The sequence below is a fragment of the Myzus persicae genome, unplaced genomic scaffold, assembly GCF_001856785.1.
Source record: "Myzus persicae strain clone G006 unplaced genomic scaffold, MPER_G0061.0, whole genome shotgun sequence".
Taxonomy (NCBI): Eukaryota; Metazoa; Arthropoda; class Insecta; order Hemiptera; family Aphididae; genus Myzus; species Myzus persicae.
This window is the reverse complement of record NW_019100803.1, coordinates 78,829-94,882: the sequence shown is the minus strand read 5'-3', so window position 1 is coordinate 94,882 and position 16,054 is coordinate 78,829. Positions and strand designations below refer to the sequence as shown.

Below are 16,054 nucleotides of genomic sequence, written 5' to 3'. Positions count from 1 at the left end.
TCCGTTGCCCGTCCGCGCGATGTACATTTTACGTATGTATGTATATATATATATTGTCATTATATATTATATCGTAGTATATAAGTATACGTGTATATATGTAATATTATAAATGTATAAATGTATATAGTGTATATGATATATACATCCGCGCTCGCTCTTTGACATTAATTTACTTTATTCCGTTACGTTAATTAGTAGCTCTTATTTCGCTAAACGCCAACGACGCCGCGCTAAATATTCTTACCGTACGCAATATTATATATATATATATATATAATATAGTTAAGTAATAATGCGCGTACGGAAATAGTATTTATATAATATCATTATTTTCCATTTTACTGGCGGGCACAGCGGCGTGTGTATCGTGTGGGTTTGAGAGACGATACGGCTGAAGACTGATAGGTACTGATTATGCTTCTATACATCTCAGTTGGCTGCTATATATATAATATATATATATATATATCGTAACTCGTAACAATACCTATACTATTTAAGCTTTTTCGAAAATTAATCGCATTCACGCTACTTACGGGAGGAGAAAAAATAAAAAGGAATATAAAGAAAACCGACACTGCGCCGTTTCCATTTTCCCTATTAATTTTGTTTCGCAAGCGAAAAGCACTTAAAGCAAGTCGAAATCTTCCGCCAGACGCGCAAAATAAATAAAAGTATTCGCGCGATAAGAAAAGGTTTTACTTTATGTTTGTTTAATGAAGCGGCGCTGCTCTTTACGCCATTATTATTATTATTATTATTATTATTGTTATTACTATTGGACGGGTTTTGCTCTCCTTTAAACTCCAATGCAATAATAATAATTATAATAATAACATAATAGACCGATGTACGCGTCGTACAAGTCGTGTAATGACTGATGTCAAATTATTATTCGTTGGTGTCGAGCTCCAAATTAGCATCGGGAAAATCGTCGTTGTTTAAGATATTTTCGAGTTCGCATCGTCCTCGTTCAAAACGGCGGTGACGACGACGACGACGACAATGTTCCGAGTGCGGTACTTCTCGATTCCATGTTTTTCAGTGCCGTTGGGACTCGGTCGAGGAATGCGAATTCCCAGGCGACGACAGGTCATACAAATGAGAGTATATAGGACATTATTTTTACTCCACCCTGACGTCGAATACGCGTTTTTCTGAAGTCAATAAATCCGGACTATACGAACCTCCGAGAGACGCCGGCATCAGACATATTATACGTATATACGTCATGTATATACAGTATGTGTTTTAAAAAATAAATAAATAAAATAAACAGACGACTCGGCGTTGACGCTAGCCGACGTATGTACAGACGACGTATTATATTATGCATTACCGCAGATGTCGTGTGAGTTCTACCGATGCGGTTAAGTATAAAAAAAAAACCGATTCACAAGACGTATATAAATTTATTGCGAATCCGCGTTTTCCTTACCATAGAACCCGTCCAAATATCATGATATATTTTTTATAAATAGGTCGAACACTGTTACACATAAATACAATAACAGTCGCTTACTATATATTGATCAATCACTAATCGCAATGTATACGGAAAGATAATAATATTACATCGATTTTCGCTGGAAATGGTGATAGAATATCATTATTATTATAACGTACACATATTATAGTAATTATTGAAAATTGTTTTGAACACGATATAAAATATTGTATTGTTCGAACGCCGCGATTAAATGTCAGGTGGGCCCGTCAAATGATCATAATATTGCCAGATATATATTATATATAGGGACCTATTATCATGGCTTACGGCAAGAAAAGGTTTTCTATAGGCCGTGGAAACCGTGCGAGTGGAACGGCTGCCTCGTGGGAAAAACACCATACAAAATCATACACTTACTGTGCACGGTCGGCGGCGTCTTTTCGGATGTGTCGAAGGGGTCGCACATTCTTACACGTCTCAGCACCCACATATTTAGTCTCCCTGTGTACCTATCATGACGACGACGGTTTTCCGATACGTGTATAGATCGGTACGCACATGCGGTCGTTCGTCGTGTTATTATAATATAATCGTCGTGGTCGTATCGGGGAATAAAACGGAAGTCGGTCGCCGGATAATCGTGCCGGTGTGTGAAGAAAACTATGTGTTCCGTGCTCACGTACTGCACCGGACGTTCAAGTAGAGGAATGCAGCCAATAAAAAAATATATATGTTCGTATTATAATGATACGATAATTGTACGATTCGGTAGCCGGGACGACAGTGACGCGTTTCGTATCGATAAAGTAATAATATAATAAATTACGATATATCACTGCAGTGCAAGACGTGTCGGCGGTAATACGTATGATTTATATCCGGAACGACGAAATACAAATTACTTATCAGTTTAATCACCAATCATCATCATGACTGATATACGCAAAGTTGGGATGACAAAAAATGTGTTTCCAATAATGTGCACATTGATTGTGGTTGGACATTGTTGGAAATTGTGAGAAATTGTTTGAACCCTGCAGTTTTTTTTTATCATCCCACATTTAAATTCGTAATGACGACTTGGCGGCTACATTGCGTTCACATTGCAATAGTATCTTGGACCCTTACAAGAACCGAACCATCGTCAGTTTTTACTTACCGTCCTAGTCGCGAATAGCACAATTACGGGAATGCAATAAAACAGGTTGGGTACTAACAATGATATAATTCTAACGGCAAATCGAAGATTACACTCGTAATGCCTGAAAATTCACATATCTACCTCGAATGCGATGTTTAAATTATTTCCTTTGCCCCGTTAAAATAATATAATATACCATACCTGCAGCCGGTTATTGTTCTAAACCGTATCGTTATCGGTTTTCGGGTCAGGCGGGCTGCGTAGCGCATAACAATAATCATAATAATATAACACAACAACAATTCTGTGTGGCCCTTGCAGTTCACGTACTGTATTGCGGGCGGCATTGCATTGTCCAAATTCGGGACCCCAGAAAATCAAAAACCGAATTACGCACGCGGCGCCGCACATCAGACGATAACGGATTATCGATCGGCGCGGGAGGACGCCGACGTTTCGGGGACGATACAGGACACCGAAGTCTGTGTTGGGTTTCGAATGTTTTTCCGGTCGGTCAGTCACAGATTATCGAGCTGAAACATAGTGATATATATATGCCTATAATATGCACCAAATACGAAAACGGCCGTATCCGTATCCTCCACTGCACCGCCCGTTGACCAAGAGGTATAAACTCTATTAAAATATTATATGGTAACGTCTCAGGGCCACACCGACGACGACCCGCGACGACCTTCCAATAATTATATATTAGACGCATTTTATACGCCGTGAATTATGTATGGAAAAGTTTTCCGACGACCGCCGTGATATTACTTACCTATACATAAAAGTCTCTAAAATAGGAATAGTTATGTCAACACTACAATATGGCATAACCGCGATGCGAGCTACGAGCACTGTCGCGTGCGCGCGCATACGATTTATTCAATAAAACCAAAGTTTATTGTAATAACATAAGCCTCCTCCGCTGTTGGCCGTCGGAAATCTTTTCAGTCGACTTTTCCGTCGAGTGCCGCCTCCGGTATTAGACGTCTCGCGGACCGCAATGCTCGGCTTATTGTTATTTGTTTACGAACCCGGCAGTGTTTGTTTTGTACTCGAAATGCGATATTATACCACTGACAGACAATAACGCTGTGATGATGACAACAATAATACGGTCTGCCCGAAATCCATGCGAACTGCAGTCGAGCCGGTGGCGTTGAATTTTATTTTTCGCTTAACGTTTGCTAATCCGACGAAAACCCTTATTGGTACCGGGCCAACGGTAACCGTGTTAAAATATAACCAGCGGCCGGCGCCTGATACCTATCTGTATAATATAGGTAGGTTTATCAACACCTCCCCCGGAAAATACCTCTGCGCAGCCTCGATACAGCCCCATAAATCCCAAGGTCTCATCCCATCCTCGATCCGTGAACAGTTTACCGACCTGCTCGATTATTTGCCCGGACACGACGTAGGTGCTATAGGGGTCCAACTTGAAATTTTATAAGGGGTTGGAGGCCTGTTTATTTATTATGTGTACATGGTCACCGTACGGTAAATATAACGACTCGTTCGGCGAACCATTGGTCAGTAGAAAGAGGTTTAACCTATTTAATATTGACTCGTAAAAAAAAAAATAAGGTTTAAAAACGGATCGAGTATGTGTTCGAGGGTGGGGTGAGGAGGGTGGTGCCTGGACCCTGGGCGGCCCCTTACCCCAACTTACTCTAGTCCAAAACCCGCCGGCGTTCGTTGTATATATGCACGCGCAGGCAGGTGAAACCGACGTAGGATGCTCGAACCAATAACAATATAATTCAAGTATATAATGTCATAATAATATATTCGTATACGTTCTTATCGAATGCTCATTACTTCTGCGCAACGTCGTCCTTTTCGGGTAATTTTAGGGATGCATAACATATAAGTGCACACTGCACTCGGCTCTGCACCGACAATTGTATTATTGCGTCCTACCACTCGGCGTGAGGTATACTCATTATTACACTGCACCGCGGTTACACGTGACTTCCGGTACCGCCCATCGGGTCCTCTGTAATGGCCACGCCGTCACTTGTTTTATATAATATTATATATAAATGCGGTGTAACACTATATATACTATACACACACCATTATATATATATATATAGAATATGTCCTCCCCCCCTCAAGACTATGCCGGACGACAACCATGTTTCGGAGGAGAGTCATCGCGCCGTTTGGCTAGTCGAGGGGTGGCTTTCCCTCCCCGTCCACACCACTGCAGACGTCACCGCATCACCCAAACTCTGCAGTAGGGTCGTTTACGTCCGTCTTATACTCTTATATACCTATGTGTTTATATATAATATAATATTATATGTATGGGGAGAATGGGTTTTAACGTGGTTCTTCGAAATCAGTCGTTTTTTATGTATGACTTTAATCGAAAATTATTATGACTCGATATTATAATTAGACCTACCCAACCGCTGTGTAACATGCGCAGTATTTGATCGGTTGATTATAAGAAAGATAACGACTCGGCAATCATTATTATGATTATGACGTGATCGTTGTGTTGTCCCTATATGTAATCGAGGTGTGGTAAATTAATTAAAACGATGACCGCCGTCTAGTTATAAATAAACAATAATAAGAGAAACAAAAATGTATACAAATATATATGGGTTTGGAAACCAATTCGTACAGAGTTCGGATAATGGTAATAACACTAATAACTACTGCTATATCATAGCTGCGGTGTTACCCTATAGTGAAATAAACCCGTTGAGTAGTTAAAAGTTCGAAATTGGCCTCCCGCTGGTTCTTAACAACCCTCCCAACCGAATACGTCTGAAATTGAGCTCGCGATATTAATTTTCCAAAACTTGGACGCCCCGTCGACTCGGCACCAATCGCTGTCTCTTCATAAATAGCTTAGAGTCGCTCGGTGGCAGAAATTTTACGTCGCATAATATATTATTATTTATCTGCGTCTATGCGATGTCATATATATATATATAATGCGTCACACGTTCTCGTATCTACGCATATGTAATATTGCGTGCGTTATGGAGGTCCAATATAATATAAGCTGGTCTTCTAAGCGTAGGCACAACTATAATCGCTTATTTTGTGAGCAGATTTAATATTACGATAGTTACGGAGAATGAAAACAATTTTCAGTTCACCGTAGTATAATATATATATATATATATATATATGATAAACGTATACCTAAACCTATTACATGTTTCGCCGTTTATGATGTACACTGCTCGCGACTACAGTAACGATGTACGCGTTTATCACATCGCGATAAGTAGTTTATGTACTCGTATTACGTATAGTATAATGTATTTCTATCCTAATCGAATTCTACATAAAAATTTAAATAGCTAAACGATTTGGGTCAACTGTATTTTTTTCTTTTTTTTTTTACTCGCCATTCCGAACTTATATATAGTATATATTTATGTGCAGTATATATTGTATCATATAATATATATATATTATATAATATGCGAATACGTGTATATCTATCCCGCTGATCGTACACGGAAACAATTTCAGACCTCTAAAAGCTCAAGGATCCCGCGTATATCGATTTGCCATTGGTTTCGCAGGTCTGAAATTGGGTCCGGCTTAAGTGTGTTTCATGATTCGTCGGGATTTTCGATCATTTATTCTATCCTCTACTCGTCCCCGCACCCATTCACACAACGGCGTCCAACCACCGCGGGCAGAGAATCTCTCATTTTTCCACTCGGCTACTTCCAACATTTTCTTTTTGCTGCAGTATAAAAACCCACCACGGTGTCACTTTTTTTTCACTTTCTCTTTGTTATTAACTTCTGGCCCCGGGGTGACGTATTAACGGATTTCCAACGGTAGAACAAAAAAAAAAAAAAAACCAGAAAAAAAGTACGCCGGGGAAAAGGACGTTAAATGGCTCGTAAAATTGGAAATTCTTCGTTCTTTTGACAACCCCCGTAACTCCGTTATAAATATCATTAAGAAGTATTATAAAAGAGGAACTTTAGCCTCCAAAAACTTTTTCAATTTCTCTTCTCATTTTCGGGAATTTTTCGTTTTATTGTGTTGATATATTATTACGTTCACTGTCTACTGGTCGCAGTCGCCAACTCGAGTCTTTTCGACTTGTTTTACATTTTTTTTACGCCCTCTTGACAAATATCGAGTGTTAATAAATTTAATTTCGATTTAAACAAATCGAACCTGCAGCCGTCGTCGCCACGGTTTATTCACCCAAGATTATATAATATATACAACGAAGATAAAAGATTTAGCATTACGAAAACACACGAAACACCACGTTAGTGTTATTTTTTATTTGTTTCAGTGAATAATATATTCCGTGCTGGTATGGAACGTTCGCGTACCTTCTTGTTTGTGCAAGCGCGGGAAAGAGATAAATGGGTATTAATTTTTACCCTCTGATAATTCGGGTGAATTTCACTCGAAATTCAAGTATACTATTATGCTAATTGTTACCGAATTAACGTAACTTTTCAAAAGAAGCGCATGTTGCAAATTAAACAAACGCTCTTAAGAGTATATAGTACGCTTTTAATCGAGTAATTACTTAGGGCGCGTGCACATCCCCCATCTGCGATGTGTGTACGAAACGTTGTCAGTTTTCGCAAGCCTGCAGCGAATGAATCGTTTCCGGGACGTAATTCGCAATCATTTCGAATGTAAGACGCCTCTACACACCTCCGGCATATCGTCGGTTTTTCGTCGTATTTTTTCAACCCAATTAGATACATAATATACTGTTTCGCGTGTTTTTACGATAACATATACAACAGTACTTACAGTATCATACTCTCAATAAAGAGTAGTTGATGATGAATTATAGTTTATTATAGATTTTTTGTCTTTACCGCGTATTGGTATTTCTATCTTTTTGTCCGACTAAAACGAAAAACGCAATTCAAACGAAACTGCTGCAGAAGTTATCGCTCAAACGTGATGGGTGGAACAGTTTTTGTGTATAGCTGCAGCGTAGTCTGCGAAAATGCAAATAATTATATAATATAATCATAGTCGATGTTGAAAACGCGAAACGTATTTCGCGATGAATAGAAATAATAGTACGGTCGTGGTCATTGCGTTCAAACTATAAGGTATTGTTCTTATAACTTCTCATCCAACGAAAATGCACGCAACATGTACCTACGCGTAGAGAATAAGATGAATTGTGTGAGTATATATTGTTCTATAACTATATATAGTTTTTATATTTTTGTTGCTCCACTTGCTGTCAGTAATTAAAAGAAGGCGTACGGAATGACAAATCATTTTGGAATACGAGCCGCCGGAACACATTAAAACACAAAAAGAATAGACAATTATAATTAACCTTCGTGCTCAGAAAACACACGAACCGTGTTAATTAAATTAAAATCGTTTTAATTTTTTTTTTTTTTTTGTTTTTTTTTCCTAACAAGCAATTTAGGTTTTTGTATTAAAACTAGGAACCGTATTAATTATAGCGAATTCATCGTCGTCCAATGGGTTATTTTTTCTCACAACCTAGAAACATGGCCGCGCCGTACGATTTCCTATGAGATGTATATTATTATTATCACCATGTTTCGGACGAACGTCCGGCAAATGAGCGATCGAATTCGAGCTCAGCTATTCTCGAGTGACCTCCCCGAAACACGAATAATAACTTCGGACAGTATAAAACGACGGTTGGCCGGCTCTCGTGCGTGACGCTCACTGGTATCGACAATATGACGAAAACTCAAAAGGAAAAACATCTTTTTTTAAATGTCTTACCTTTCTGATACCGCATAGTATAATTCGTGTGATACTAATAATAATTGACCTCGAGTACTATACCTAAACATCGAATATTATTTCACATTATTGCACAAATATCTTTGGTTAATACGACTACCCGGGTATATTATAATTATAATCGCATCTCATCTATACTTATTCTTATATTTTGATTTACGCTTGGTAACTAAACCACATCCTCTCCTACTCATTTAAACGGTGTCCCATATGGGAGGGGGGAGGGTTATCATAATAATTACACACTATATAAAATAAATACATATTTTATATTCTTTGAACCCTCACCCCCGTAACTATATTGTAATGTAGACAGATATTTTCTATAAAGAATATTGTTTCTCTGTTATACTTGCTCCGCGCGAGTATCAAATCGGTAAGAATGCGTTTGCCGGGGCCTGTAACAGCAGCCGATGGCGCTCGTTGTTACGTCGGGTACTTGGGTAAGATGAAGATATAGACATAATGTTTAAATAATAAAATACGTATAATAAGTTCCCGAGATGAAAATTGCTGGCCTCCGGATGGCGAGCGTCTTTGGGTCCCGTCGAAATATTTTCCGGCTTCGGTGTTCGGCTGCGTACACAACTTGAGTCCTTGCTGCCCCGTTTTTTAGACGCCATTTTATTATTATTAGCGTTTTACAATGTAGAAAAATATTTAAGCGTATAATAACGTTTTTTACGACTCGCAGACATCTATAACAGCCATTTAAGAATGTGCTGTGTATATGTATATCAAATTTTATATATAAGTGTGTGTGTGTAAAACGGCGACTCGGTGGGACGCTGACATTTTCCATTACCACACTCGCGCATTATTATGCCCTGCAAAAAGCAGAAATAAATATAGAGTACGCGTGGTCGTTATTCAAAAGAAAATGGCATATATTTTTTTTAAGAACTCTCTTTATATTGTCCAAAACTACAGTTTGCAATCTCCAAAAGGAGCGTGCTTGCGTATACTTCATTATGTTTTAAAATACTATTTTTAATCTATTTAGCTAGATCACACTCGAACGCTAGCCAAACAATCGTTAATAATAACAAAGCAAGCAATTTTCGTTACAAAAAAAAAATACTAATAATAATAATGCTGAACATAAATTTTCTGCGGTAATTATAATAATGCAGGAATTTAAATTTAAAAAAAATAAACCGAACGAACAGTGATAAAATCGTATTTAATCGAAATTATTTAAAAACCCGACAAAACTAATTCCGTATACGAAATTACAACCTTAATAAATACTCATGTGTGCAGTATAGAGCTTTGACGCGACAGGGTGGCACTAATGGCGGAACGTTAAATCCGTTAATTAAAAAAAAAACAATCCTAGTCGTTCTTGAAAATTCTCTATATACCATCGTATGTGTGCGCGTTTTAATCGATTTAAAACATAGTATATATATATATTGTACAGGCAGGGTTATTTACCTCGAATATTGACCCTCCGCTGTTCATCTTTTAATAATGCATTTATTCAAATTCTGATGTTATAAATTTGGAAGTATTTATACTTGAAGACCAAAGTATGGTAGATACGTATCATAATTAATTCATCACTGATTATAGGTATGCAGCAAAGTTATACAATGTTTAAATATGGGTACCTAATCAAATTAATAATTACAATGATAAATCATCATAGACTCTATATATGTGTTTAAAAACCTATAGTTATGATTCATTAGTATATTAGTATTATTCTTAGGCAATACATTAATATGTTTAACTAGTCAGAAAACACTTGTTCCAATTTCAATTTATATACATAAATATTTTCAAGTAATCAGCTTAACAAATCACAATTTACATTAAAAAATCTGTGTATGTGTGTGTGTGTGTGTGTGTATTCTATGAATATATTATTGCAATTTATTGATGACAAACTTAAAAAAAATAATGTAACTTCAGTCTATTATAGTTTTACCGCAAACATGGGGCACACACTCGACGTGACGTATATTATTATCAAATATTTTATTTAGTTTTAAAAGTGCAGGGCATTCGACCACCGTAAAAACCATAATATTATGCTAACCTCGATCTTTTTGCGTCCTGTTACAGGTGTCTCTGCTGGGTGGAGCCGATGAGTCAGTGAAAATGTCCACCAGCCCGACGCTGCTGTTGGACACCAGGAGCGCTGTGCACTCGACGGCCGCTGCGGTGGAAGTCACTACGGCGGCGGCTGCGGTGGCGGCCGAGGCGGCGGAGATGGCTGCTTCGGACCGTTGGAGCGACGACAGTGGTTCAGACGAAGACGAAGACGCGGCGGCTGTTGTAGCGGCGGCCGGAGTGGACACTGTGGCCGTGATGGCCGGGGAGGAGGACGTGACGGCCGAGCTATCGGCGCCCGTGGCCGTGGCCGCCGGGCTAGGGCACGCCGAGTGGCAGCTGTTGGCCGCGGCCGGAGCCGGCGTGGCCGTGTTCCTGTTGCTGGCCCTCGTCCTGGCCTACCGCAGCACCGGCGGCGCATCGCCCGCTCTCCACAAGGTGGTCAGACACGACGACGCCGAGTGTCCACCCCTGTTGGACTACGCGCCCCGACCGCTGGACTTTTCCAAATATTTGGGTAAGTCTATATATTTCGATTAACGGCGGTTTTCGTGGCGTGTGTCCCACGTAGTAATATTATTATATGTTGTGCGTACGTCCTAATTTGTGTTGTCATTTTTTGTTGAACACTCGTCTCGGTGGGTCTTAAATAAAAAAAATTCGAACGATTTTTTGAGTCATTTCCGGTGATTTATCATCAAATCTTTTGACCAGAGTTTTGGATTCACAACCAAAGCTTTTTTGTGAACTCTCAACGGTTTGTACCATGCAAAACAAACCCATTATAATATTTGTCTATCGCACCGATCAAATTTATAGAGGGATACGATTTCTGAAAACAGCAACCTGAACTTCTCGTGAAGTTTATACTGAAGTTCAAATTCCCTATACTTTTTGAATTATTAATGTTAAATTATCAGTAGTTGGAATTTGAGATCTTAAAGTTCCAGACTTGAGTTGTTATATTAAATTCATATATATAAATGAAAAATGTGTAAAAGTTATCTACGTGTTCAGTTATTATTCTGTTTTCATAAATTATAATATCTGATAAATAGATAGATATAATGGTCCGTATGATAAACGACAAGTACCCACATAATTTCAGGGAATAATCAGTTCGTTTAGTAGTTTTGCACATGCAATCGGTGTCAATCGGGGGTTACACGTCATCAGTGATGGAGCAATAATTCTATGATTCGTTTGATGATGAAGGTTTTTAAAAGATAACAATATAATATTCTATAATTTAAAATGGAAACTGACAGCCATTTTTTAAATATTCGTTGAGTTTTTCAATACTAACGGACTATTCACTAATGTAAAATATGTACACAAAATTCGACGAAATAAAACACTTGTTGGGGAAATTAATAATCATAATTCATGATTGATACATATTGTTTGGCTTAATTTTAATTGATTTCAATGCGAATTCAATGCGATTAAACTAGCTGAACCGTTTGCAATGAACCTCTTCGCGCACAATAAAATATAGTCCACTAAAACGTTCTACATCTATGGTTTCCATTTCGTGTAGTCGTCGTCCGACTTTGCACCTTTTCGCTCACACATAATACGTTTAAAGCCTCTATGGTACATAATGGAATATGTATATATGTATATGCCCAACGTGCTACATGTACCCACCTCTACTTGACCCTGTGTGGGGTATACGTATGGACCTCGATTGACGCGAAAATTGTGTGTGGGGTTTTCTGGTTCAATGACTTGGCGGCGAGAGAGGGTTGTCGTCTAATTATTATACGCCCGCCGAGGACGAAGACGTCTAGGGAGGGCCCGCTACCTCCCATCGGTCATTAGCGTGGCATAATATTCACTACAAACAGTTGCGGCATTTAATTAAAACTGATTAAAACGAGCGCGGCGCGCTTTAATTATTACGCTGCGCACTTATCGTTTAACGAATCGACGTGAAAACGGAGAGTATATTATATTGTTATCATATAGTACCTATACATGTGTACAGCCGTGCACGGGTGTGGCTCAAATGCGCGTCCGAAAACGATTTCTCGGGTCGTATTTCGTCGGACTTAACGGTTTTACCGTAGACGACTTCGATTAACGAATGCGAGTAGGTATAGGTATATTATTTATAATTTCGTCGGATAATCTCTCCCGAAATGATACGACGCGATGGGTTTGATCGCGTTCGGTAATGTTATTGAACCGTAATAGGTATACATTTGCGTGTTCCAAATCCTGTAGTATATGGCACTATTTGGCATTTAGCCCGAATAATTTGCAGTGTGCTCTTCAAAATCTGAGTTGCCTGTTTAAAGGTTTCCGAGTTCAAAATAAAAAAAAATTAATTAAATGACGCCACCGAAACGAAACGAACGACGTATCAATAACGACGACGACAATCAGCTGACCGGCACAACCGCTCACGTATAGGGAATATTTTTCAAGTTACCAATTAGCTTCTTTTGGATTTTTTTCTCATCGATTCATCAATCGATCAATATTTATCGTTATCGCATAATCACTATAACAGCGCGATTCAACACGTAGCTGTGTAGTACCCTATGATGATGGTCGATAGGACGATAGATATATGATCCACCGAGCAATGTCTAATTTTCTCTAATTATGAATTTATTCAAACTCAGATTTTCGGAATTTTCCAAATAGATATACTTATGAACCATATTTTCAAATATTTAATTTGGGACCCCATAAAAAATGTTAAGTTTTTGAGAACATGGTCGTTACGTATGTACCTACTTGAAAATTCAAAAAATAAGAATCCGAACAAATGTATTATCAAAGGAAGACGTTGTGGAGTGATCATGCTCGGGGTGAACCACACCGTAAATTGTTATCGTGTGCGCACGCTTTGAACCCGAAATTCAGTGGTGACGGGCCCGAAGTGGCGTGCGACTTTGCCGGACTTCGAACTTAAATCGTTTTAAATCACGCGCAGTGTTTTTTACCCGACCCCATTCTAATAGTGTAATAATTATTTAGTCGTGCACGGAAACTTATTCGTTTGTCGTTTTTGTTCGCAGGCCGTTGTCGGAGGTCCCATCAACTGCTCGACGAGGACGCCGCATCGCAGCAAGAACAACCGACCGTGACGCACGTCCGGCATTAAAAATATTATTTTATATAATATTAATTAATTAATTAGGTATAATATATTATATTGTAACATTATTGGGTGTCGCGGGTACAGTCTTCATACGCCGCGGCCGTCGTTGTCCCGGCGCTGCCGATAATATATATATATATATATTTATGATATAGGTGTTATACCATTTCGTTTCACCGGAGTCCTAACCAATGTTTTTGTCCCCTTAATCTATTTTGTTTTGTATAAATATTTGTGTTGTATATATATACATATATATGAAAATATCGTTGTACATTTTATCCTATAATTACGCGGTGTACATACGATGACTATTGTAATATTATTATTTATCGCGAGGCGTAAATTCCACAAAATCGTAATAATATAATAATAATTAATTGTAAAAAAAAAAAATTTAAGTCAAAATGAAACCATCAAAGTTAAAATAAATCAAATTCGTGTGTTTTTATTCGGTATACGACGTCTCGTGTTATACTGCACGTTATCTAGTCATGTGAATAATATAATATACATTATAATATATAATACGTTACATTTTAATAAAAATAAGAATTATGTCAACTCACTATTGAATCGCTTCACATTATAATATAATAATATAATATTAATTATTATCATTTTATATGAGGCGTAATATTTTCGGTTAATATCTTTTGACGTACTTTTACGGTTTCCATCATCTATTACCAACACGTAAGATTGTAATAATATTGTGAATTTATTTTTTATCATTATTTTTTATTTTATTTTGCTCTTAGTTATATTATATGTGCTAATTTGTATTGTCACCGATTTTTAACGATAAAACGCTTTTTATTTTAAAATATAACGTTGTTTGACTTAAAATATCATAATATATTATCATTATTATTATTATTATTATTATTATTATTATTCTGTAATATTATTGTACATAGCAGTGGCATGTATTATTATTAATTATTATTTTAATCGATGTAAGTTGATACTATGTGTTAAGCGAATAATTGAATAAAAATTATAAATACAAATTTTACTGCTTATATATATATTATATATGTATTCGGTCGTTCTTAAATCGACGACAATTTGACTATACATTATTATTATTTATCAGAACAAAAGGGAAACCCACGTTCAAGAAGCCAATCACAACCACGTCCTATATCCTACAGCTTATAAGTGCAAAACATCGTACGCGATGAAGGCATACGTCATAATATTACTATATTATTATTACACGTAAACAGCGAACAAAATACAGCAGCTATATTCGACACACACACACACACACACACACACACACACACACATACACACACACATATATATATATATACAATTCGCCACATCGTCTAAGAGTCAGTACCACGCGTATCGCAAGTATGGGCACTCATTATACCTATTATATTCTGGCGAAATATAATAATCGTGGGCGTTCAATCAAAACCGAACGCAAGGTGACGTTTTTATTTTTCAGAATTGAGAGTTTTTTTTTTCCACTTGCGATGACGTTGTTGTCCACATCAAATCCTCGCGTATTTCCGAAGAGCTTACTGCGTACGTATACGTTGATCGGATAAAAAGTCGCGATAAAAAAGACCCGAGTATACACGTCAAATCAAATTTCGTCGCCGCTCTCTCCCGGGAGACTAAAAAACGTCTCGCGATGTCATCTCCACCGCCCGCCGCGAATCGCGCACAAAGTGAGCCGTCGCCGTCGAAGTGGGTTTTCAGACGTGGAATATTCTGCAGGTGGTGTATATAGTTCTGGTGTGCCTCGACACTGTTTTCCTCGTTTCCCCTCATCCTTCCCGCCCTCTTCCCACAGCAGCACAATATTCATGAACGTAAATTTTTTAAAAGCACAAACTAATTGTATTCATTATGATGTCATAAAAATAAAAGTGAGTAAATAGAAAAAAAAAAATAAGCTACTAACAAGATCACGCACAATATTATTTTCGTTACGAACAAGACGTTATGAGAATAAAGCTCGTTCTGCGAGTGTGCTAAATTCTAACTTTTTAAACGTATTTAAATGCAACGCAATACACTTCAATTCCATATAATTATAAAATACGTTAAGACCACGAGGACAATGATCAATACAAATAAGTATCTATTTACAGCAACAATCGTAAGTCGTAATCCCACGTACCTACTGAAAACTTGACTGCATGAACACAACGGATGTCTAAGGTGAACTTATGTGTTTGGAAACCAACTAAAACTATTTATATATGTAATATGGTTTGGGCCATGTAAAAAAGCGCTTCGCAAACCTATAGCCCCTTCTCCCTCCACCCGCCTCATAGTCTTGTGCAGCCCCAAAGTACGCCTCAGAGCGTAAAATCTATTTTTCTCCTTCGCCGAGGTTTTATCATCTATATTACCATCGTGTCAGTCCGTCTCGGCTGCATAATAATATTGTTATTATCAAGTGAAACGCACCGGCCGGTTTTGTAGCTACGGGTTTTTTACGGTGAGTCCGTATCATGATATCGCCGTACATATTATACAAACGTATACCAAT

The 16,054-nt window shown here is 37.8% G+C and overlaps 1 protein-coding gene across 1 annotated transcript in view; it reads left to right on the top strand.

Moving 5' to 3' along the window:
* Positions 1 to 13,773, top strand: part of LOC111043187 — a 116,352-nt gene extending 102,579 nt beyond the window's left edge. The window contains exons 6-7 of the mRNA XM_022328086.1: positions 10,434 to 10,938; positions 13,454 to 13,773. Of these exons, the coding sequence (XP_022183778.1) occupies positions 10,434 to 10,938; positions 13,454 to 13,539 (591 nt within the window). The 3' untranslated portion in view covers positions 13,540 to 13,773. The remainder of the gene's footprint in view (positions 1 to 10,433; positions 10,939 to 13,453) is intronic.
* The last annotated feature ends 2,281 nt before the right edge of the window (positions 13,774 to 16,054 follow it).